Raw genomic sequence first — 24,471 nt, 5'->3', positions numbered from 1 at the left:
TCTGTGTCTCCCTCTCTCTCTGCCGCTCCCCCGTTCATGCTCTGTCTCTCTCTGTCCCAAAAATAAATAAACGTTGAAAAAAAAAATTTTAAATAAATAAATAAACATTTAAAAAATAAAAAATTTAAAAAGAACCAAAACTCACTCAGAAAAGAATTTACAAAGAAATAGATAAAAGACTGAGTAAAAGTACAAAACACACAAAAGTATAAATGGTATCCTCAAATAGCAATCAAAGAAATTAAAAAGTTGATCAGTAAAATTAATAGAACAGGTGAAGAGCAAATTAAAGTGAAGACAGAACAGAGAAATTCTCTCAGACAACAGTGAAGCACATATAGATATAGCATATAAAGATACAGAAATTAGAGAAGTTAAAAATGGCAGCTAGAGTAAAAAGCTCAACATTCAGTATCTACTGGTGAGAGGCAATATTCTAGGAAATAATAGGACAGCATTTCTCAGAAGTTAAAAAGACAAATCCTTCAGATTAAAAAGGGTTTAAGAGGGGCGCCTGGGTGGCACAGTCGGTTGGGCGTCCGACTTCAGCCAGGTCACGATCTCGCGGTCCGTGAGTTCGAGCCCCGCGTCGGGCTCTGGGCTGATGGCTCAGAGCCTGGAGCCTGTTTCCGATTCTGTGTCTCCCTCTCTCTCTGCCCCTCGCCCGTTCATGCTCTGTCTCTCTCTGTCCCGAAAATAAATAAACATTGAAAAAAAAAAATTTTTTTAAATAAAAAATAAAAAATAAAAAGGGTTTAAGAGAAAAGCTGGACATATTCTAAAAATTAATCCATCACACTGGATGGGCACATCAAAAATTCCAGAAAAGTGAGAATAAAGAGAAAATTTTACTAGATATCATAAAGTCCTTAAAAAAGGGTTTCCTACAAAGTAACAAGGATCATAATAAAAACAGGTTTCTCATCAGCAACACTGTATAGAAGGAAACAAACAACATATTCCAAGTTCAAAGGAAAATAACTTAGAACCTACAAATTCAATAACCACACCCTCTCAAATTTTAGGACTACAAACTTTTCAGAATTCAAGAACTCGGAAAATTTACCAACCACAGCCTCTCTCTGAAAGAATTTCTAAAGGATGTATCCAGCAGGACAAATTAAGAGTAAGGAGTAAACTAAAACGAACAGTGCACTTGGATTCCAGCTATGAGCAGGTTACTGTCCAGAATTACATTCCCATAGTAAACAGCCAAAAAAGGGGGCAAAATATAGTGACTATTCTCAGACGTCAGAAAACAGACTGCACAGGACTCAATCTCTGAGAAAAACCACACAAATGAGGTAAGTCCTACAGTACTCCAGACTTTTCTGCCTAAAGGCAATTTCCAAATTGTGTCCCTGGGAAGGGAACCCAAACAGTGTTCTGTAATCTTGTTCACTGAAGGAGCAACCACACTAGTTTGGTAAAGCCATGTGGACAGGATTTCTGGAGACTTTCTATGAGAAGAGAGTTAAACAGAGAAAGATTTCCTGAAATGTGAATTTGGGATCTCCTAAGTCTTTGGCTGAATTCCAATCTGTAAAGCCACAGGGGAGAACATAGACCAGTCTCAAACAACTCTGGTTGTTCTTAGAATAAACAGGAGAAACTATAAAACACACACTTCTCAGAGCACACATGGGGCCAGAACTCATTCGAGTTTCCTCCAGCCAAAGGGAAGAAACTTCAATGAATACATGAAATAATCACTAGATATCCCAGGACAAATAAGACCTAGAATAAAGACTACTCTCGACTTGCCCTTAAAGAGTTTAAAAATAAACTTCAAAAAGTAATTTAACTGGCCACCAGAAGGCATTCAACTTTCTTTAAAGGAATACAACAAAAGCCACTAATAAAGTGTATACAATTCACAATGTTCATATTCCATTCAAAAATGAAAAATCCAATGTCTGTAATGAAAATCTCACTGGATAAAATTAACACTTAGCTGGAACCCCAGAAGAAGAAGAAGAAAAAAAAACCCACTGAACATGAAGTCATCATAAAACTAAGCAAACTGATAAAAAAAAAAAAAAAAAAAAAAAAAAAAAAAAAAAACCAGAAAAAATAAAATGAATAGAGGTCCAGTGACCCGTAGGATAATACAAAACACAAGTCATTTATGTTTCAGAATAAAACTAGGGGGAAAGTACACAAAAAAAAATGTATCTGAAGAAATAATGGCTGAAAACTGCCAAATTTTATGAAAATTATAAATCCACAGAAGCATGAAGTTCAGTGAATGTCAATACTTATATATAAAGATAAGAATGACCAAAGGTCAGAAAACCACATAAGCCAGAACACAATAAATGGCATCTATTAAAGTGCTAAAAGAAAATAACGGTCAGGGTGCCTGGCTCAGTCGGTTAAGCATCTGACTTCAGCTCAGGCCATGATCTCACAACTCATGAGTTGGAGCCCCGCATGGGGCTCTCTGCTCTCAGCGCGGAGCCCGCCTTGGATCCTCTGTCTCCCTCTCTCTCTGTCCTTCCCTCACTGGCACTCTGTCTCTCTCAAAAATAAATAAACATTAAGAAAAAGAAAAGAGGGGCACCTGGGTGGCTCAGTTGGTTAAACGTCCAACTTTGGCTCAGGTCATGATCTCACAGTTTGTGAGTTCAAGCCCCACGTTGCACTCTATGCTGATAGCTCAGAGCCTGGAGCCTGCTTCAGATTCTGCGTCTCCCTCTCTCTCTGCCCCTCCCCTGCTCACATTCTGTCTCTCCCTCTCAAAAATAAATATTAAAAAAAATTTTTTTTAACAAAAAAAAAGAAAAAGAAAAGAACAGAACTGTCAACTTAGAATTCTGTATCCAGTAAAAATATTCTTTGAAAATAAAGCTGAGGGACACCTGGATGGCTCAGTCAGTTGAGCATCAGACTCTACTCCTGATTTCCACTGAGGTCATGATCACAGGGTCATGGGATCAAGCCCTGTGGCAGACTCCGTACTGAGCATGAAGACTGTTTAATATTTTATTTCTCTCCCCCTGCTCCCCTCCCCCATTCACACATGCTCACGCTCTCTAAAAAAATTAAAATAAAATAAATAAAACTGAAATAAACTTTTTCAAATAAATAAAAGTTGAGAGTTCACTGCCAAAAGACACGCACTAAGAGAAATGACGTTCTTCAGACAAAAAGAAAATAGCATCAAAAGGAAACTGAATATATACAAAGAAGTGAAAGATGCCAGAAATGTTATATATATGGGCAGTTAGAGAAGGAACAAAATAATGAGGAGAAATCAAGAAAATAGAAAAAAAAACAGTAAAAATGGATGAAACCAAAGTTAGTTATTCTCAGAAAAGAATCGATTAAATTGAGAAACCTCAAGGCCAGACTAATAAAGAAAAAAAAGAAGGGAAAAATACTTATCAACATGAGGAATGACATCACAACAGATCTCAAAGACACTGAAAAGATAACAGGAATATTATGACATCTTAATATAACTGAATATACTGAACAAAACTTATCCAAACTGACTCAACAAAAAATAAAGAATGTGAATTATAACTATTAAAGAAATTGAATGCATAATTTCAATTCTCCCCACAAAGAAAATTCTAGGCCCTGATGACTTCGCTGATAAATTCTATCAAATTTCTTAGGAAGAAAAAATACTAATCCTAAGAAAATACAGGAAGAGGGAACACTTCCCAAGCTTTTCATTGAAGTATAATCAGCATATAATGTTATGTTAGTTTCAGGTGTACACATATTGATTTGACAATTCTAGACATTACCCAATCAATGCTCCCCAAGATAAGTGTAGCCACCAGCTGCTAACAACATCCCTAATGGTGAAACACTGAGTGCCTTCCTCTTAAGATCAGAAATAAGTCAAGGGTATTTACTCTCACCTCTTCTATTCAACACTGTACTAGCAATTAAAGCCAGTTTAATAAGAAAGAAAGAGAACAAAGGTACAAACAAAACTGTCTACTCTCAGATTGCAGGATCACCTACATAGTAAATCTTATGAAATCTATTAAAAAGCAGTGAGAAGTAACAAGTAAGGTTGCAGGATACAGGATCAAATATACATGGGAGCAATGAACTGAAAACTAAAATCAGAAAAGCAATATATTTACAAATGCATCAAAAGTATGAAATATTTAGGAACAAATGTGACGGAAGATGTACATGACCTATGCACTGAAAACTACAAAACATTACCGAGAAAAATTAATGAAGACCTAAATAGATGGAGAATTATATCATGTTCATGGACCAGAAAAATCAAAGTGGTTGAGATGTCAGTTCTCTCCCAAATTTATCTCTAGACTCAATACAAATCTAATCAAAACCCTAGAGGGGTGCCTGGGTGGCTCATTCGGTAAAACATTCGACTCTTGGTTTCAGCTCAGGTCATGATCTCCCGGCTCGTGAGTTTGATCCCTGCAGTGGGCTCTGGAGCTGACAGCAAGGAGCCTGCATGGGATTCTCTATCTCCCTCTTTCTCTGCCTCTCCCCTACTCGCTCTCCCTCTCTCAAAATAAATAAATAAACTAAAAAAAAAAAAAAATTTAAAAACAGAAAACCCAGCAAGCGTTTCTGTAGAAACTCGCAAGGTGCTTCGAAAATGTACGCTCTCAAAATAAATAAACTTAAAAAAAAAAAAAATCCACTAAAATGAATACAGAGGGGCACCAGGGTGGCTCCATCGGTTAAGCCTCCAACTCTTGATCTCAGCTTAGGTCATGATGTCCTGGTTTGTGAGTCTGAGCCCTGAGTCAGGCTCTGTGCTGACAGCACGGAGCCTGCTTGGGATTTTCTCTCCCTCTCTGCCCCTCCCCCAATTATGTGCACGCACGCACGTGTGCGCGCTCTCTCTCTCTCTCTCTCTCTCTCTCTCTCTCAAAATAAATAAACATTTCAAAAATAAAAAATAAAAATTAATAAAATGTATATAGAAATGGCAAGAATTAAAATATTCAGAACAGTAATTCAGAAAAGAATCACTATTCAATTTCAATTTTACTATAAAGTTATAATATTCAAGACGGTGTGAAGAGCTTTATTAAAAGATGACATTTTGGGGGCACTTGGGTGGCTCAACTGGTTAAGCCTCCAACTCTTGATCTCAGGTCAGGTCATGACTTCATGGTTCAAAAGTTCAAGCCCCACATTGGGCTCTGTGCTGACAATACAGAGCCTGCTGAAGATTCTCTCTCTCCCTCTCTCTGTCTCTCCCCTGCTCTTTCTCTCTCAAAAAATAATAAACATTAAGGAAAAAAAAAAAGACATGTTTGTTTACACAGAAAATCACATAGGTGTGAGGTAAAGACACACAAAATACATCAATAGAACAGTACAGAGAGACCAGAAATACACTTGCACATATATGATCAACTGATTTTCAATGAAAGTGCCAAAACCATTCAGAGGAGTAAGAAGAAACTTGTTGTTTTTTTTTTAAGTTTATTTATTTATTTTGAGAGACAGACAGAGAGTACATGCAAATAGGGGAGGGACAGAGAGAGACAGAGAGAGAGAATCTCAGGCAGGCAGGCTCTGCCTGTCAGCTCAGAGCCAACTCCAGGCTCCATCTCAGGAATGGTGAGATCGTGACCTGAGCCAAAATCAAGAGTTGGACCGAATGAGCCACCCAGGCGCCCCAAGAAAAATCTTTTCAACAAATGGTTTCTAGAACAAGCGAATATCTATATACAAAACAAGAACCTCAACCATAACCTCACACCATAAACAAAATTTAATTCAAAATAGGTGACAGACTATGTAAAACAGGATTATAAAAACTCAAGAGGAGAAAACCTCAGTGATCTGGAGTTTGGCAAAATTCTTAAATATAACACTTAAAAAGCAAGAAATATTAAAGACAAAAGTTAATAAACTGGACTTGATACAAATTATAAAGATAAGCTGTCCAACAATACTGTTACGAAAATAAGGCAATACTTTATATCATCTAGATAAAACACAAAGATACATGTTTTCTAAATAATTTTATTTGTAACAGCCAAAACTGGAATAGGTAACTAGATAAACAAATTGTGATATATCCAGAGGCAGCAATAAACAGAAATTAACTACTCAGATGCACCAGAACTTGGAAGAAATCTCAAAAACATTATGGGAAGCAAAAGAAGCCACAGATAAGAGTTCATGTAAAATTCAAAACAAATATAATCTGTTATGACAAAAAGCAGAACAGTGGTTTCCTAGGAGCTGAGTTTGTGGAAAGTATGGGAGAAGGACTAATCTGGATGGGGCACAAGGGAAACTTTATGGGGTGACAGAAATACATCTTCACTTTAGTGGTGGTTTTATGGGTGTATGAATCTGTCAAAATGTATACATATAAGAAAATTGTATTATGTATCAATTAAACCTTAAAGTTGATTTAAAAAAATAAAAACAGGGGAGCCTGGGTGGCTCAGTCGGTTAAGCGTCCGACTTCGGCTCAGGTCATGATCTCACAGATCATGAGTTCGAGCCCCGCGTCAGGCTCTGTGCTGACGGCCTGGAGCCTGGAGCCTGCTTCAGATTCTGTGTCTCCCTCACTCTCTGCCCCTCCCCCGCTCATACTCTGTCTTTCTCTGTCTCAAAAAATAAGCATTAAAAAAAAAATTTTTTTTTTTTTTAATAAAAACAAAGAAGAAGCAAACTAGGAAATCAGTATTCAGACAAAGACTATGGGTTGAGGGAAAACAATGCAACCAAAATTCAATACCCAATGAGGATTAAAACTCTCAATCTAGCAATAGAAAGCAACTTCTTTAACTGAAAATGGACATCTACAGGGGCGCCTGCGTGGTTCAGTCAGTTGAGTGTCCAACTCTTGATTTCAGCTCAAGTCATAATCTCACAGTTTGTGGAACAGAGCCTCATATTGGGCTCTGAGCTGACAGTGTGGAGTCTGCTTGGGATTCTCTCTCCCCCTCTCTCTGCCCTTACCCCGCTCATGCGGAAGCTCTCCCTCTCTCTCAAAATGAATACATTAAAAAAAAAAAAAAAATGTTTTAAGGGCATCTACAAAAATATGCAACTAACATACTTAATATTTAAAAAGTGAGAGGCACCTGGGTGGCTCAGTTGGTTAAGCGGCCGACTTCAGCTCACATCATGATCTCACAGCTCTTGAGTTTGAGTCCCACATCGGGCTGTATGCTGACAGCTTGGAACCTAGAGCCTACTTAGGATTCGGTGTCTCCCTCTCTCTGCCCCTCCCCCGCTTGTGTGCTCACGCTCTCTGTCTCTCTTAAAATAAGTAAACTTTAAAAAAAAGACTGTTTTAAAATGTATATATATATTTATCAAATTAAATATGTTTATAAATAAATATATTGATTGATTTGAAGGAGAGAGCTAATCCCAAGCTGGCTCCGTGCTAACAGTGAGATCGTGACCTGAGCCGAAATCAAGAGTTGGATGCTTAACCAACTGAGCCACACCCAGGCACCCCAAATTTGCTTTTCCTCTGAGATGACCATTTCACCCCTTCCCTTCCTCTTTTTCTTCGACCCTTACATTCCTGTCCCAGCCTGCTCTGAACTAATAATTTCTTCTCATATTTTATTTTTCACAAGTTAATCAGCATACAAACTCTTTCATCTTCCTACCGTCAGCCTCTCAAGAAGGTACAGGCCCTATCCTGGCCATCGCTCAAGAGATGCCAAGTTATCTGGCCAGCTTAATACTAAACCAGAACTTGGAGCAATAAAATAGGGTTTCTTAACCTGGAAACCCTTAACAACTGCTATTTTTCTAACAACAACTCCTACAAACGAAAACAAAGACATGGGCGGGGCGGGGGGGGGGGGGGCTGGGCCTGGGTGGCTCACTCAGGTAAGCATCTGACTCCAGCTCAGGTCACCATCTCTCAGTTCGTGAGTTTGAGCCCTGCATCCAGCTCTGTGCTGACAGCTCAGAGCCTGGAGCCTGCTTCCGATTCTGTCTCCCTCTCTCTTTGCCCCTCCCCCATTCACACTCTGTGTGTGTCTCTCTCTCTCTCTCTCAAAAACTAAATAAACATTAAAAAAAATTTTTTTTAAAGAAAGAAAAAAGAAAACAAAAGACATGGTCACTAGCTGCAATCTGGCATAAAGCCAGACTAAGACAAAGATAATTAATCCCCAACCTTGGGTTCCTCATCTTTGAGAACGGTTCTCGCCATTTAAAATATACAGTTGTAACAATCGCATTTGGTTTCTGACCAACAAATGCATTAAACAGGAAAAGGAAAGAAAGCGCCAGCAGGCACGCGCGCGCGCGCACACACACACACACACACACACCCACCCACCCACCCGCGTGGCCCGCGCTACTTAGGCAAGTACATAGTAGTTGATCCTTACCTGCTGGTGACGCGTGCTGGGAAACGTGTACTGAACAGAATGAGAAGGATAACGACTTTGTTCTGTGCTGAATGCTCCTTGGTTGGGAGGATAACCTGAACTTGACATTATCAGTAAAGAAGTCCTCACCAGGCTGTGAGATCAAGTCCAACAAACAATCATGTTTCTAGGAAACCACCTAAACAGGATGGGAAAAAATAGAATTGATAAGAACTAAAGCACCAGGTGTACTTCTAATAAATTATAACTATAGCTATATAAATAAAACCACAATTACCAGTAAAAGCTTTCTCTCTTGTATTTACTTAATATACTAGAAATTATTCAGGTTTGAAAAACAGTGGGTCTTTTCCTGTACACTTAAAAAAGCATTAATATATCACAATAATATCAGTAGCTATATAAAGTAATACGATGTATATAAAATCTCAGCATGGAACTTGGCACATTGCAAATGCTCATTACATGTCCTTTTTTTTTTTTTGATAAATGAGAATCAAATGTTATATATTACAGAAACAAAAACCTATGGTTTTAAATGTTGGAGTTGTGAAAAGTCAATTGTTAAAAAGATTCAAGACTATTTCCAAGGTAAGCACTGGTGCAGAGGAAATATTGTCTTTATTAAATAATTCCGCCCGCAAAACAGCCTAAGACAACAGTGAGGATGAGAAAGTATTCAAGGAGAACACAGTGAACTTATCACTTCCAGGAAAACAACTGCCAGCATTTACGAAAATTGGGATTTTGGAAAAACTTGTACTTGCTTCCGTGAGCTTGACGGCTTCCCCACATTTAAAGACTTTTCTGGCAAGACTGGTGGTGATACTAACAAGTGTGAGCTTTTGAGATATTACATAATAAAATAGGTCAACATTTGAAATGTCTATATAACTCAACGAATCAATATTTTCCAAATGACCAATATAGAATGTGACTCAATTATTCATGAGTGCAATATTTATTTAAAGTGCAAGACATTTTACTACAAATAAAGTACAAGACAACCCAATAAATGTTTAACGTGATAGAATATGAAAAGTTCATTGATGTGGCTTCAGATTCTACACAGCAATGAACCTTTAAAAAAAAACTGTCACTTATCTGGTTTGGGTATGGTATCAAAGAATATCTACAATTATCTAAAAAGGCTATTAAGGGGTGCCTGGGTGGCTCAGTTGGTTAAGAGTCTGACTCTTGATTTCTCAGGTCATGGTCTCACAGATCGTGAGTTTGAACCCCACATGGAGCATGCTGCTATCAGCGTGGGCTTGCTTGGATCCTCTGTCCCCCTCTCTCTGCCTCTCCCCTGCTTGTGCACTTGTGCACTCTCTTGCTCTCTCTCTCTCTCTCTCTCTCTCTCTCTCTCTCTCTCCTCTCTCAAAACTCAGCATTAAAAAAAATAAAATAAAAAGGCTATTAAAATCCCCTCTCTTCCCAAATACTGCATGAGATTAGCTTTTCTTTATAAACTTCAATCAAAATATTGCAAGACTTAATGCAGAAAGCAGATATGAGAATAAAACTATCTTTTTAAGCCAGATATCAGAGGTTTGCAAAAATGCAAAACAATGCCACTCTTCTTATCAAATTTTGTTTTTATTCCAGAAAACAGTTACTTATCATAAAAATGTTATTTATCTAGGGGCGCCTGGGTGGCTCAGTTGGTTAAGCCTCCGACTTCAGCTCAGGTCATGATCTCACGGTTCATGGGTTCAAGCCCCACATGGGCTCTCTGCTGAAAGCTCAGAGCCTGGAACCTGCTTCAGATTCTGTGTCTCCCTCTCTCTCTGCCCCTCCCTGTTCACGCTCTGTCTGTCTCTCAAAAATAAATAAATGTAAAAAAAAAAAAAATTCAATGTTATTTATCTTAGCATATGGTGAGTTTATAGTATTTTTACATGAACTAGTAGTATCTTTAAAATGGCCATTTTAATATCTAATATGGTAAATATCAACATATATAACCCACAGAAGCAAAAGCTATTTGGAGTCCTAAGTTAACTTTAAGAGTATAAAGGAGTCTTGAGATCAAAAAGTTTGACGACCACTCACCTAGAGAATTAAATCATCTTTAGATTGACTAGCATTAGTGACGTGGAGTGGCCAGCCAGATCCATGCATACATTGGTTCTAGAGACTCTGAACCTGGTTAATGTGAGATTTTGACACTATGTTTATATCAAGTGAACTCCTCTATTGGACAAGGGATGTACCAATTAGATCCCTCTCCAAGAATGTGGAATTGAGAATGTCAGCTGCAGGGAACTGAGTTGCAAAGTGGCCAGAGTAGGAGTCAAGGTGAGCCAAAGCATGTGCCAGAGAAGTCAGGGAGGGAGCAGAGAAGGCCAGTCTCGACAAAGACTAGAGTAGATTTGCAGAGACAAGAGAGCCAAGAGACCTTGCAGGCCCTGGAGACACAGGAGCCTTGGCTCCTGACTCTTTCTTTGCTCCAGGGTCAGTCCCCATAAGAAAGTATTGTACATCTTTCCTTTGCCCTTAAACTACCTACATGGTCTTACATAAGGCCTCCTTTACTTAATATAGATGGGAGTAGGTTTTTATTGCTTAGAATTGCCAGAGCTCAAGTTAAGTCCCAAAATAACTATACAAACTTTGGAAAAAACCCAAATGTCATGTCCATCCATCAAATGATGAATGGACGAATAAAATCAGGTATATCCATACCAGGGAACATTAATCCACCAAGAAAAGAATCAATTACTGTTCCACACTCTAATTTGGACCAACCCTGAAAACATCGTGCTAAGTAAAAGAAGCCAATCATAAAAGTCCACACTTTGTGTGATTCCTTTCAGACTGGAGTCCAGAACAGGCAAATCTATATGACAGAAGGTAGATTAATGGCTGCTTAGGGATGGTAGGATGGGGACAGAGGGATAGCAAGTGATGGGCAAAGCGCATGGGATTTCTTTTGTTTTCACTGCAGGAGAATATACATAAAATGTACCATTTTAGCCATTTTTAAGCGTATGATTGCATAGCATCATGTACATTCACACTGTTGTACAACTCTCACCGCCACCCGTCTCCAGAACTGTTTCATCTTCCCCAACTGAAACTCTACATCCGTTAAACACCAACTCCCCGTTTCTCCTCCCCTCAGTCCCTGGCAACCACACTTCTAGTTTCTGTCTCCAGGACTTCCACTACTCTAGGAACCTCATGTCAGTGGAATCAAACAGCATCTGTCCTTCCATGACTGGACAATTTCACTTAGCACAATGTCTCCAAGGTTTATCCATGTGGTAGCATGTATCAAAATTAACTACATTTTTAAGGCTGAATAATATACGACCGTATTGGGAGTTTCTTTTTGAGGTGATAAAAATGTCCTAAAATTGGCTGTATCATATCTCTAAATACACCAAAAACCACTGAATCGTGTACTTTAAATGGATGAATTGCACGGTACACAAGTTTTTATCTTAACAAAGTTGTTTTGAAAAAATTACCAAGCCAAAAACAAAACTACACAAAGCAACCACGAAATTTAAAAATGATTGTGCGGGGGGAGGGGCACGTGGGCGGCTCAGTCGGTTAAACATCGAACTCCTGATTTTGGCTCAGGTCATGACCTCATGGTTCATGGGATCGAGCCCCGCATCAGGCTCTGCGCTGGCAGTGCAGGGCCTGCTTGGGATTCTCTCTCTCCCTCTCTCTCTCTGCCCCTCCCCTGTTCACTTGCTCTCTCAAAATAAATAAATAATTTTTTTTAAAAATTATTGTGCAGGGACGCCTGGCTGGCTCAGTCAGAAGAGTATGCAACTCTTGATCTCCAGGTCACGAGTTCGAGCCCCACATTGGGTAGAGAGATTTAAAAAAAAAAAAAACAACTTTTAAAAATGTTTTTTTAATAAAAGAAAAATGATACTATAGCAGTCCAAATTAACATGCCACATTTCACAGATTCTAATTACCACATGTGTCCACATCTTAAGAACTCTAAAGTCAGGGCACCTGTGTGGCTCAGTCAATTAAGCATCTAACTCTTGATTTCAGCTCAAGTCATGATCTTACAGTTTGTGAATTCAAGACCCACTTTCAGGGCAGAGCCTGCTTGGGATTCTCTGTCTCCCTCTCTCTTTGCCCCTCCCCTGTTTGTACTCTCTCTCAAAAATAAACATAAAAAAAAAACAACAACTTTAAACTCAATATGCATCCTACAATCAATGGCATTATATGATCTAATTAGCAGCACTTTTTCTTTAATCTTCGAGGTAAATAACATACACAAAGACATCTTTTTAATGAGATACAGTATTAGAGAGTTACTGCAGCCAGTAAGTCTTCAGTTTCTGCCTAAATTTTCCCCTGGAGACTTCACATCACAGAAATTACTATTTGCTTATTTTCATTTTAATTTGTTCATCAACTCTTAGGATAAAGAAAAAAAGTTAAGGACACTAATATTATAGTGATCTACAATCTATGGCCCTTTAAAAATCAGGTAACATTTACAGTACTTTCAAAAAGCCTGAAAGAAATACATATATAAAGACAGAGAAGGACATCCTTAGCACAACCCCAAAAGCACAAACAAGAAGACGGGTATCTTGGCCTTATAAAATATATTTTTTTTATTTTTCTGTACAGTAAAGACACCTTAAAACAAACTACAAACTAGAAACAATAAAACAGCAAAATTTTGATAGAACAAATATATATATTTCTTACAAATCAATAAGAAAAAAATGATCACAATGGAAATGTAAGACATGACAGAGATAGGGGATTAACAAAGGAAAAAATTAATGAAGTCAACTTCATCCATAATCACAAAAATAAAATCATTCTTTCCAAAGAAGTTGGCAAAATATTACAAATAACACCTCCTATTGGTACAAGTCTGAAGAAGAAGAAAGCACTCTTTTAGACACTACTGGTGTGTTCTGTAAAATGGGTACAAATTGCTCTCTAAAGAAGAAAGAAGGAAATATACATGATAAGCCTTGAAAACACACATATCCTCAGGGCACCTGAGTGGCTCAGTCAGTTACGTGTCTGGCTCTTGACTTTGGTTCAGGTCATGATTTCACAGTTCAGGAGCTGAAGCCCTGCATCAGGCTGGGCATCTCTCTCTCCCCGCCCCCCGCTCTTCCCCACTTGCTTGTATGAGTTATTATTTATTATTTAATAAATAAATAAACCTAAAAAAAAGAAAATACATGTATCTTCTACCACAGCAATTCCACTTCTAGGAATCCATTTGATTATTCAGTACAGAGATACCCAAAGATGAATGCCTGAGAATGCTTCTCAAGGAATTGTCTTAAATATCCAATACGTTAGCTTGGAAAATATTCTTTAAAAAATTTAGTTACTAGCAATTTTTATTTAGAGTATGCCACAAGAAGACCACATATGAGAACATTCTGTTTCATAAAAGTATGATTTGTGTATAACACTTGTATCCAGTTTTTCAAGTGTGCCTGTCATATCTTCGTAAGATTTTAAGACCAAAAGCAGGAATGTCACATGTTCAACAAATATCTATTGAGCAATACACTATGTACCAACACAGCTCTGAACACTGGCATAGAATGGTGACCAAGATATGCCATCTTACTGTGAAGTGATACAGAAATAGACAGATAATCAAAAGATAATATGATAAAGTGCTATTAATAAAACAGGATGAGAGAAGGGTGCTTGGGTGGCTCAGGCAGTTAAGTTTGAGCCATGAGTTTGATGCCGCACGTTGGGCTCCATGCTGAGCATAGAGCTTGGCTGAGATTCACCCTCTCCTCTCTCTGCCCCTCCCCTGCTCCTGCGCACTCTCACACACACACACGAAACAAACTTTAAAACAAAAACAAAACAACAAACAAAAAAAACAGGATGGGAGAGAAGGGATAAGGGAGACATTTCTGGCATTTCTGATGGGGTGATCACAGAAAGCCAATCTCAGTAAGATGACCCTATGCCCTGATTTCCTGAAACAGACCCAATTTACAGCTATTGTCCTAGTGCAGTTATTAATTATGCTCCATTTCCTTCTCAAAACTGTCCCAGTTTGGGTAACAAATTATATTCTAAGACGACTTTTGAGCCAAAGCTTGAAAGATGAGAAGAAAGAGCTAGCTAGCCTTGAAGGGACAAGAGCAGCCCTTGGAGAGGAACCACCCAAGTCTTAAGGCAAAGCAAGGAGGCCCAAGGAGAATAAGAGAGGATGGCAGGGGTAGAGGCCGGAGAAGGGGCAGGGGGAAACGGAGATACCTCCCTCTGTATTCTGAATATTAATCCTTTTTCTACCTTTATGTGACAAATGTTTTCTTCCAGAATTCATAACTTGTTTCATATTTCTGAAGGCCTTCTCTATCCCAAATTAAAAAAAATATTCTGTACATTTGCCTCTTATACCCAAGGTTTTATAGATATATATAAATACATATATATATGCGTGTATATATATATATATATATACACACACACACACACACACATATTTAGCTCCTTAATCATCTAAATTTTTTTTCTAAAAAATGCTAAGGTAGGAATCTAGCTATATTTTCTTTACCAATTGATAGTTAATCATCCCAACAAAAACCTTTCTTTTTTTTTTTTTATTTTTTTAATGTTTATTTATTTTTGGGAGAGAGACAGACAGATAGAGCGTGAGCAGGGGAGGGGCAAAGAGAGAGAAACACATAGAATCAGAAGCAGGCTCCAGGCTGTCAGCACAGAGCCCAACACGGGACTCGAACTCACAAACTGTGAGATCATGACCTGAGCCAAAGTTGAACACCTAACCAACTGAGCCACCCAGGCGCCCCACCACAAAAACCTTTGTGAACATGTCTGTCCTTCCACACTGATCTGAAATGCCATCCTTATTACAACCCAGCAATTTCAGCACATACTCTAAAGAAACTCACATATTGTACTTACATACAAAAAGATGTTTACTGCAGCAATGCAATCGGCCGCATATTAAAACCACCTGGTCACAATCAACAAAGCTAAAAGTCAACCAATGGAATGGGAGAAGATATTTGTAAATGACATATCAAAGGTTAGTATCCAAAATCTATAAAGAACTTACCAAACTCAACACCCAAAAAAGAAATAATCCAGTGAAGAAGCAGAAGACATGAATAGACACTTTTCCAAAGAAGACATCCAGATGGCTAACAGACACGTGAAAAGATGCTCAAGATGTTCATCATCAGGGAAATACAAATCAAAACCACACTGAGATACCACCTCACATGGATCAGAGTGGCTAAAATTAACACCTCAGAAAACAACAGATTTTGGTGAGGATGTGGAGAAACGGGAACCCTCTTGCACTGCTGGTGGCAATGCAAACTGGTGCAGCCACTCTGGAAAACACCTAGCAATAGCACAACTAGGAACTTATCCAAAGGATACAGGAGTGCTGATTCTTAGGGGCACATGTACCCCAATGTTTATAGCAGCGCTATCAACAAAAGCCAAAGTATGGAAAGTGCCCAAATGTCCACCAACTGATGAATGGTAAAAAAACAAATAAATAATAATACATATACATACGTGTATATACGTTATATATATACAATGGAATACTACTCAGCAATAAAAAAAATGAAATCTTGCCATTTGCAACAACGTGGATGGAACTGGAGGGTATTATGCTAAGTGACAAGTCAGACAAAGACATATCATATGTTCTCACTCATATGTGGAATTTGAGAAACTTAACAGAAGACCACGGGGGAAGGAAAGGGAAAAAAAAAAAATAGTTACAAACTGAGAGGGAATGAAACCATAATAGAGTCTTAAATATAGAGAACAAACTGAGGGTCGGTGGGGGAGTGGGGGCGGGGGGGAGGGGAAAATGGGTGACAAGCATTGAGGAGGGTACTTATTGGGAATATCACTGGGTGTTTTATGTAAGTGACGAATCACGGGAATCTACTCCAGAAGCCAAGAGCACACTATATACTCTGTGTATTAGCTAACTTGACAGTAAAACTATATTTAAAAAAAAAACAACAAAAAACCACTTGGTCAACATTCCCCTCCTATACACCTGCACAGTGTTCCAGGTGGAAGGGGAAAAACCGACACAGGAGGTTCCTGGTGGTGGTGGTATTTGTTTTATTTTGTTTTTCAAAATAGGTGTTGTATGTATGATTTCAGACCTTTTAAAAGTACCACAGAATACAGGGGCGCCTGGGTGGCTCAGTCGGTTACGTGTCCGACTTCAGCTCAGGTCATGATCTTGCGGTCCGTGGGTTCGAGCCCCGTGTCGGGCTCTGTGCTGACAGCTCAGAGCCTGGAGCCTGTTTCCGATTCTGTGTCTCCCTCTTTCTCTGACCCTCCCCTGTTCATGCTCTCTGTCTCAAAAATAAATAAATGTTAAAAGAAAAACTTTAAAAAAAAAAAAAAAGTACCACAGAATACAAAGAGAAAAATCTCCTCACCTTGGTCCCCCAATTCCTACCCAGCTGTCCTTCCAGAAGGCAACCGAAGTTACTAGGTTCTGAAGTATCCTTTAGAAATATTCTACATACACAGAGGTGCCTGGCTGGCTCAGTTGGTAGTGTGCGCAACTCTTGATCTCAGTGCGTTCAAGCCCCATGTCGGGCACGGAGCCTACTTAGAAATAAAAGAAATATCCTACACACACACACACACACACACACACAATTCCCCCCATACATAAATGGTAGCACAGTAGATACATACTGTTCTATATGTTGCTTTTATTAATACATCTTCCTCAATATATCATTCTCATGAGTCCATAAAGAGCTTCTTCATTCTTCCTATTGCTGTGGACTATTCCACGATATGAGCATTCACAAATATTTTATAGATGTTCTCCAGGTAATTCTCATCTGCGCCCCTAAGAAATGCTTACATGATTGGTTTCTGAGCTCTCCTCCCAACTCAGACATTTTAAGCAAATAAAGCCATAAATGGAATGGAGAGGCAAAAGGCAAGATCTTAGCTCAAAGTCATCCAATTTTTTTCCAACAGTGGTCCACATGGTGAGACGTCCATGTAGTAGGGTGGTGTTGGTGTTTGTATTTTTGGTTTTGTTAATTTTCAGCGATGAGGACTCCCTGAGTTCACCCGTATTCAATGTCACTCAAATATGATTTGTCCGTGTTTCCCTTGTCAGTAATCCTTCACGATATCCTAGTTTTGATATGTGACTTTAGGGAAGTTTAACTTGAATATCTCAAAAGTAAAATAAAGTCAGGTACTATCAGCCCAACGCAAGTGGCAACAAAATCTCAGCAAAATCAGAGAGTAGCCCTCACAGGCATACAAATTTATGGGTCAAAGCAGGCCCCACCCTTGGTCACAAGAGAGGCAGCGTGGAGACCACTATGACTTCCTTCCTCCAAACTTACTCATGAGACACTCAGCAATAGTTCAGACCTTTTAGTTTTTTTAATTTTTTTTAATATTTATTTTTGGAGAGAGAGGGCACGAGCGGGGGAGGAGCAGAGAAAGAGGGAGACACAGAATCCAAAGCAGGCTCCAGGCTCTGAGCCATTGGCACAGAGCCGCACATGGACCTTGAACTCACAGACCACGAGATCAGGACCTGAGCGGAAGCCGGACGCTCAACCAACTGAGCCACCCGTCCGCCCCTAGAACTTTTTGTTTTTTAACCAGACTCTTTCCTCAACCATCTTAACTGGAAGCCAAATGTAAAAAATATACACAGGAGAAACACTCCAATTCAGTGACAATGGGACCCACCCCCCCCACCCCACCCCCCCCCCGCCGAAGCTATCTTTTCAGTCTGCCCCCCACCCCCACACCAGGCGGGGCTCACCAAGATGCCTCTTTTAAAAGAATTCAGTTTATGTGCTCGCTTCGGCAGCACATATACTAAAAGAATTCAGTTTAAAGTTAAGGCTGAAGGGGAAAAGACCTTAGGTGGCAGTTTCAAATTTTACATTCAGTCTTTAGCACCAAACCTCATTAACTCAGGGTTAGTTACATTTTTGACACTTGACAGCAAAACAGCAAATCCTGTTCTTCTTCCTTCCACACACCGTAAAAATTCTGTGAAATGCTTCAGAAACACAGTCAAGGTTTTATGTGCAACCCCCTCATATCATAAACATACATAGCCGTATTTTAGGATGAGAATATACTAAAACTAGATGCCATTGTTATAAGTGAGAAGAGCATATTCCATCTGAATTTTATGAATAAACCCCAAACTAGCCTCCTGTATTTTGTAAACAGGCAAGGAAATGTAGTAAAATGAAACTGGTCTATTTAAATCCCTTTTTGAATCTTCCCATATTAAAGTAAAAAAGACACATCAATTTACCCAACAGGAAACCTTCCGCTACAACAACAAAATGTCAAACACAATCCTCAAAAAAATAAAATAAAATAAAAATCCAATCCCCTCTCACTAGGAACTCCTGGCTTTCGGCCTACAATCTTTGCATAACCAAAATGTACTTGGATAAGTTTTCAAGGTGGCCTAAGCTATCTTGGAAAAAATAGCTAAAAATATACTTCGCTGTGGCAGGACCGCAAATACCTCTTCAGATAAGCAGGAATGAATCCACTGAGGGCCACAACAGAGGGGAAGCCCACATTTCACCAAGGCAGAAGAAGAAATACACTATTCAATTTTATTTTAAGTGATCAAAGAATAAAACCTTTTGGTACAGAAGTATGGGACAGGAGAATGGCTTCTGGGACACTGCACATGACAAAATATTAGTTATTAAACTGAGACAAATCAGGTCACACTAATTCTCATAAAGCAGCCCAGCTCTAGTCCAAATCCAAAAGTATTTTAAGCAAGGAGAGGCTAAGGACCACCTGCCTGGATTATCCCAGCCACCTAAGACTCATGAGACTGGCCTTGACTTCAAGAAAGCAGACCTCCTGAGTCCATCTAAGAGGCCGGTCTCCAGAAGAGACTAGGAATCATCTAAGTGGATTCTGTAATTTGTATGAGATCAGAGAGGTGTTGAACTGGACTAAAAGTTCTCCTGTAAAATAAACTAAAGCATTCTTCCCTTTAAAACAACAACAAAGGAGCTACTATGGGGGAATGCCATTAACAGAGTATTTATTTTACTTGTAGCCTCTTTTGACATTATGACATCTCACTTAGAAGGCAGATGAATGGGAGCTAAAGAAAAATGGCCTTTCAGGTTAAACTATCCCACCCCCAATCAAGTACGATATTGAAAGAAACACATTAATAAGGACACAACTATTTGATTAATCTAAGAATACAGGCATTCAAAAAGTAATTCTTGAACTTAGAAAACAAAAAATGTTGCTTTCACCCTAGAGTGAGAAAGGAGGAGTTTCCCAAGACAGCAGTAGTAGAAACAACACCAATGAGAACTTTGTGGTACAGTTGCACTCTACTGAACTAATTCTCTGAATTGAGCAATATTCATTCCTTCAGCTGTAAGAATGAATGATCTCAAAGCCAAAATGGACAACTCTTTGCCAATTCTCTCTTCGCAAAAGAGCAGTAATCCAAGGTTAGAAAAATGTTAAGCTTAGATGCTTGACCAAAATTAATAGATAGGAGAATATTATACCTAAGGAGAATAATTTTTAAAGTTACCATTTATCGAGCCTTTGTTACATCCTAGGCAGCATACTAAGAGCTTGGCCGACAAGTCACCTAAGACACTAGTTCCATTATTATCCCTCACTAAGGCTTTCGAGAGCCTAAGTAACTCTCAACGTAATTTTTTTTTGAACTCAGAGACAGATCTCTCAAAGATCATGTTGTGCTGCCTCCCCTTTGACCCACTAACAGAGACTACGAAAGGTTATGGAGCAAAGTAAAATAAAGCTAATGAACACACTCTATTTCTAGAGCATACACCAAAATAAAGTAGAAAAAAAGCAACTGACTTAAAATTTACTGAATGTTAAGGGAACCTGGGTGGCTCAGTCGGTTGAGTGTCTGACTCCTGGTTTCGGGTCAGGTCATGATGATCTCACTGTTCCTGAGTTCAAGCCTCTACATTCTCTCTCTCTCTCTCTCTCAAAAGTAAATAAATAAACATTAAAAATAATTATTGAATGCTAGACACAAAACAAAGCCACCAGACACATGTGAGGGGCAGGGACCATCTCGGTTTTGCTCACATGGCCTCCCCAGCACCTGACAACGATGCGTGGCTCTCAACAACACCCATTCCAACAGCAAAACAGCAAGTCCTATTCTTCCTTCCACACACCGCCCCCCAAGCCTCTCAGCCTTCTCCATCTCCACTACCCTACCCCCCATCATGTCATGCTACAAGAAACTCCTAACTGGACTTCCCACTTCAATACTTTTCTGTACTCAAAAGGCCATATGATCTTTTTCAACCATAAAGCAGAACACGTCACTCTTCTGCTTAAGACTCCCCAGGGGCTACCGTGCACTTCAAATAAAATCCCAACTACTCACTATGGCCCACAAGGCCCCACCTGATCTGGCCTGCTTCCTCTCCCGATGGCTCAGTAGGCCCCAGCAACATGAGCTTCCTTCCAATGCCTTCATCCCGAGCCAAGACCTTCCTTGCCTCAGGCCTTTGTCCTTCTTTACTCTCGGCCTGGAATGCTCTTCCCGGCTCATTCAGGGGGCTGACTCCTCATCAAACTTACGGTTTCAGTTCAAATGTCATCTTCTCAGGCCATGCCCAACCACCTTATAAGGTGGCTTCCCATCAGTTACTCTCAACCACGGAAGCCTTTGCGTTTATAGATTAATCACAATTTGAAATGGATCTGTTTTACTTCATTATAGTCTGTCTCCCTCCACTAGAATATAAACTCTCTGATTCCCTATCATATTTTCTCCTACCATATTTTTTAACAAAAGAAATAAAAAACGGAGAGAACTTATTTGCAAAGTTTGAAAACCTACTGAAGAACATAAAAAAGTCTATTTGAACAAAAGGAGAGGAAGTACATAAAGTCAAGCTTCCAAAATTAACCTACAAATTCAATATTCCTGATCAATATTCAGTATTCCCCATAAAAATCTCAGCAAGATGTCTTTTTGAACTTCACGGAATAATCTAAAGTTCATCTGGGAAGACACAATTGCCAGAATTGTCAAAGTCTGAAAAAACCAGAGCGATGAACAGGTGACTAATCCTGTCGGTATTAAAATCACAAAACAATAATTTAAAGGATATGGTATGTACAACAAGAGATCCAGAATGTAATAAATTGGAAACAGTTCCAAACATGTTTAGTAAATGACAAAAGCTGCAAATATAATCAGTGGGACAAAGGATGAATTATTCACTAAACGGTGCTGACACAACGGGCTATCTGGGGGAGAAAACATGCACACATATGCCCCCCAAAATATAGATCTCTACCTCACTTCCTATACCAGAAATAAATTCCAGATGGATCAAAAAATTAGAAGTTAATAGGAAATTTTTTTAAAAACATTTAACTATTAAAATCTGGGGACTTCTTGGTCTTAAAAATATAAAAAGGTATTGGGGTTCCTGGGTGGCTCAGTTGGTTAAGCAAGCCTCCAACTTCAGCTCAGGTCATGATCTCACAGTCCATGAATTTGAGCCCCATGTCAGGCTCTGTGCTGACAGTTCAGAGGCTGGAGCCTGCTTCAGATTCTGTTTCTCCCTCTCTCTCTGCCCCTCCCCTGCTCATGCTCTCTCTCTCTCTGTCTCAAAAATAAATAAAAACATTAAATATATGTATGTGTGTGTGTGTGTGTGTGTGTGTGTGTCTGTGTGTGTGTATATATATATATAGTTTGAAGTCTTCTCAGTCATGTGCCTCAGTCACTTGGTTCTTATAACAGCCAACGTTACCAGTTTCTTGGGTTTCATTTGAGAAATATCCTATAATATATAAGCAAATATGTATACATTCTTTTTTTTTTTTAAGTTTATTTATTTAAGTAATCTCTACACCCAACGTGGGGACCAAACTCACAACCCTGACATCAAGAGTCACATGCTTTTCCAACTGAGCCAGCCAGGCATCCCAATTTTTCCTCTTTAAAACAAGCAGTAGCATGCTATACAATAATATCCCTCATTTAATTTTTTAGTTTAATAGATGGGTGAATATCTTAAATTTTAGAGTAAGATCTTTCTAAGCAGAGCATGAAACCCAGAAGCCATATATAGACTAATAATGAAGACACCTAACATTACTATTTACTTACTGTGTGCCAGCAAATGTTATTTATATTATCTACATTCTAAAAATAAGGAAACTAAGGCTTAGAGAAGTTAGGTAATGTGCCCAAGGTCACACAGCCAGCAGAGAGCAGGGTTGGATATACTGGACTACATAATAACACAAAAGAAAAGCTGGGGGGCAGTAGAGCACACTTATGTTTACAGAAAGTGAACCCCTTAATATACAAAGAGCTCTTCAAATCGATCTAAAAAAGACCAATAACTCCATCAAAAAATAACCAAAAGCAGACAGTTTATAAAAGAAATACAACTCCCCTGATTAAAAAATGTCCAACCTCAGTAGCAATTCATAAAAAACCTATTAGAATCACTCCCCCCCCCCGCCCCGCCCCTTCTTAAATGATCAAAATGTTTTAATTTGTAACATCCAGTACTGGCCAGGGCTTGGGACAAACTCATACACTCGTGTCAATATCCTCCCAAATCTACACTATTCATTTAACAGCAATTCCACTTTTGGAATCTATCCTACAAAGCTGCTTGCACAAGTATACAAAACAAATATACACAAATAATTCACCTCAGCTTTGTTTTTCTGGGCGGTAGAAAACACAACTAGCTATAAATTGAGTAAAGAAATCATGGTATTTTTCATAAGTGAAATACTATGTAGCCGTTAATGACAGAAGTATCTCTAAATATACCAACATGCAACAGAAGTATATAAAAGAACGATATGTTACGATCTCATAATCGTACAGGAAACTGCACACACACACACAAAAAAAAAATCGAAAGAATATGCAACACTTAGAAGATTTTTATCTAGGAAGTGGTACTTTCAATTTCTCTATATACTTCTACATTACACTTCTGTAAAATAATGTACTGCTTATAATAGATGAAAGACAAATATTCTAAAATAACACATCCTCCTGCACTCACTGAAATGGTTTTATGTGAATATACAGCAACTTCTTCCACCCTTTCCCTCCTGCTCTGTTCAGTTCCATCCTCCTCTCCCCCCCCCACATCCCCCCCCAACACATACACACCCACACACATAGAGTTAATGGACTATATACTCCCTACATCTGGTATATTACACTGTGTATATTTTAGGCTGTAACTCCTAGAAAGCACAAGTTTTGGTTTCCTTCCAAATACATAAAAGTTATTGTAATTCAAAACTGAATTAAAAGAACTTAATCAAAAGTAATACAAAGTTAAACATCTTTGAACAGGAGTTCAAAGACATGATGATTACAATTTAAAACAAACATTTCAAATTATACAATCTATACAAATCTATATGCTATTGCCAAGGGAAATGAACTGTCTAAAACAGATTGCTCTGATTCTGAACTGTGTATGACAACTAAAAGGTCAAGAAAAGAGTCAGTTAAACAGAAGTATGGGGGGGAGAAGGAAACTGTAATCAGAAAGATGACCCTCAAAACCAAACAAAGAGTGAAATTTTCCAAGAAAAGTGTAACATCAACTTACTCTGGTTTGACATCAGTTTATTCAAATATAACCAAACAAACAAAAACAGAAAACCCAGCCCAAGTTTTATTCCTCAAGTAGACACTGGGTGGGGGGATCAAAATTATTTGGTCATCTCAGCTTTCCTCCTCCTTTGCCCTTGACTAGTCTACTTAAAGATTTAATTTTTGATATACAGCTAATCAGTACTATTCTTTCAAAGGGAACCCGTCAAAGATATTCTATAATCCTAAAAACAAACTAACCCCTATTCCTAATTCAATTTTTTTCCTACCAGGGAACCATTCCAAAATTCCCTGCATATATAAATTAACATATTCTTATTCTAACATTATGTGGAAATACAAATAGTCAGATGAACCAATCCCATCTTTACTTTCTCTTTCTCCCCAAAATCCCAGTAAACCAACAAAAATATATTTTTTTAAAGAAATGCTTTGATAATTCATGGATTACAGACATTTTTTCTCACTGACACTGGTAAACTTCTACCT

The 24,471-nt window shown here is 38.7% G+C and overlaps 1 protein-coding gene across 26 annotated transcripts in view; it reads right to left on the bottom strand.

Moving 5' to 3' along the window:
• The window catches only part of NCOR1 (nuclear receptor corepressor 1), a 156,959-nt gene that overhangs the window by 126,421 nt on the left and 6,067 nt on the right, over nucleotides 1–24,471 (bottom strand). For all 26 annotated transcript variants that reach the window (XM_043583202.1, XM_043583204.1, XM_043583205.1 and 23 more), the window contains exon 2: nucleotides 8,334–8,511. In XM_043583202.1, the coding sequence (XP_043439137.1) occupies nucleotides 8,334–8,441 (108 nt within the window). In that variant the 5' untranslated portion in view covers nucleotides 8,442–8,511. The remainder of the gene's footprint in view (nucleotides 1–8,333; nucleotides 8,512–24,471) is intronic.

This window comes from Prionailurus bengalensis, chromosome E1 (assembly GCF_016509475.1).
Source record: "Prionailurus bengalensis isolate Pbe53 chromosome E1, Fcat_Pben_1.1_paternal_pri, whole genome shotgun sequence".
Lineage (NCBI taxonomy): Eukaryota > Metazoa > Chordata > Mammalia > Carnivora > Felidae > Prionailurus > Prionailurus bengalensis.
This window is presented reverse-complemented; position numbering and strand designations above follow the sequence as displayed.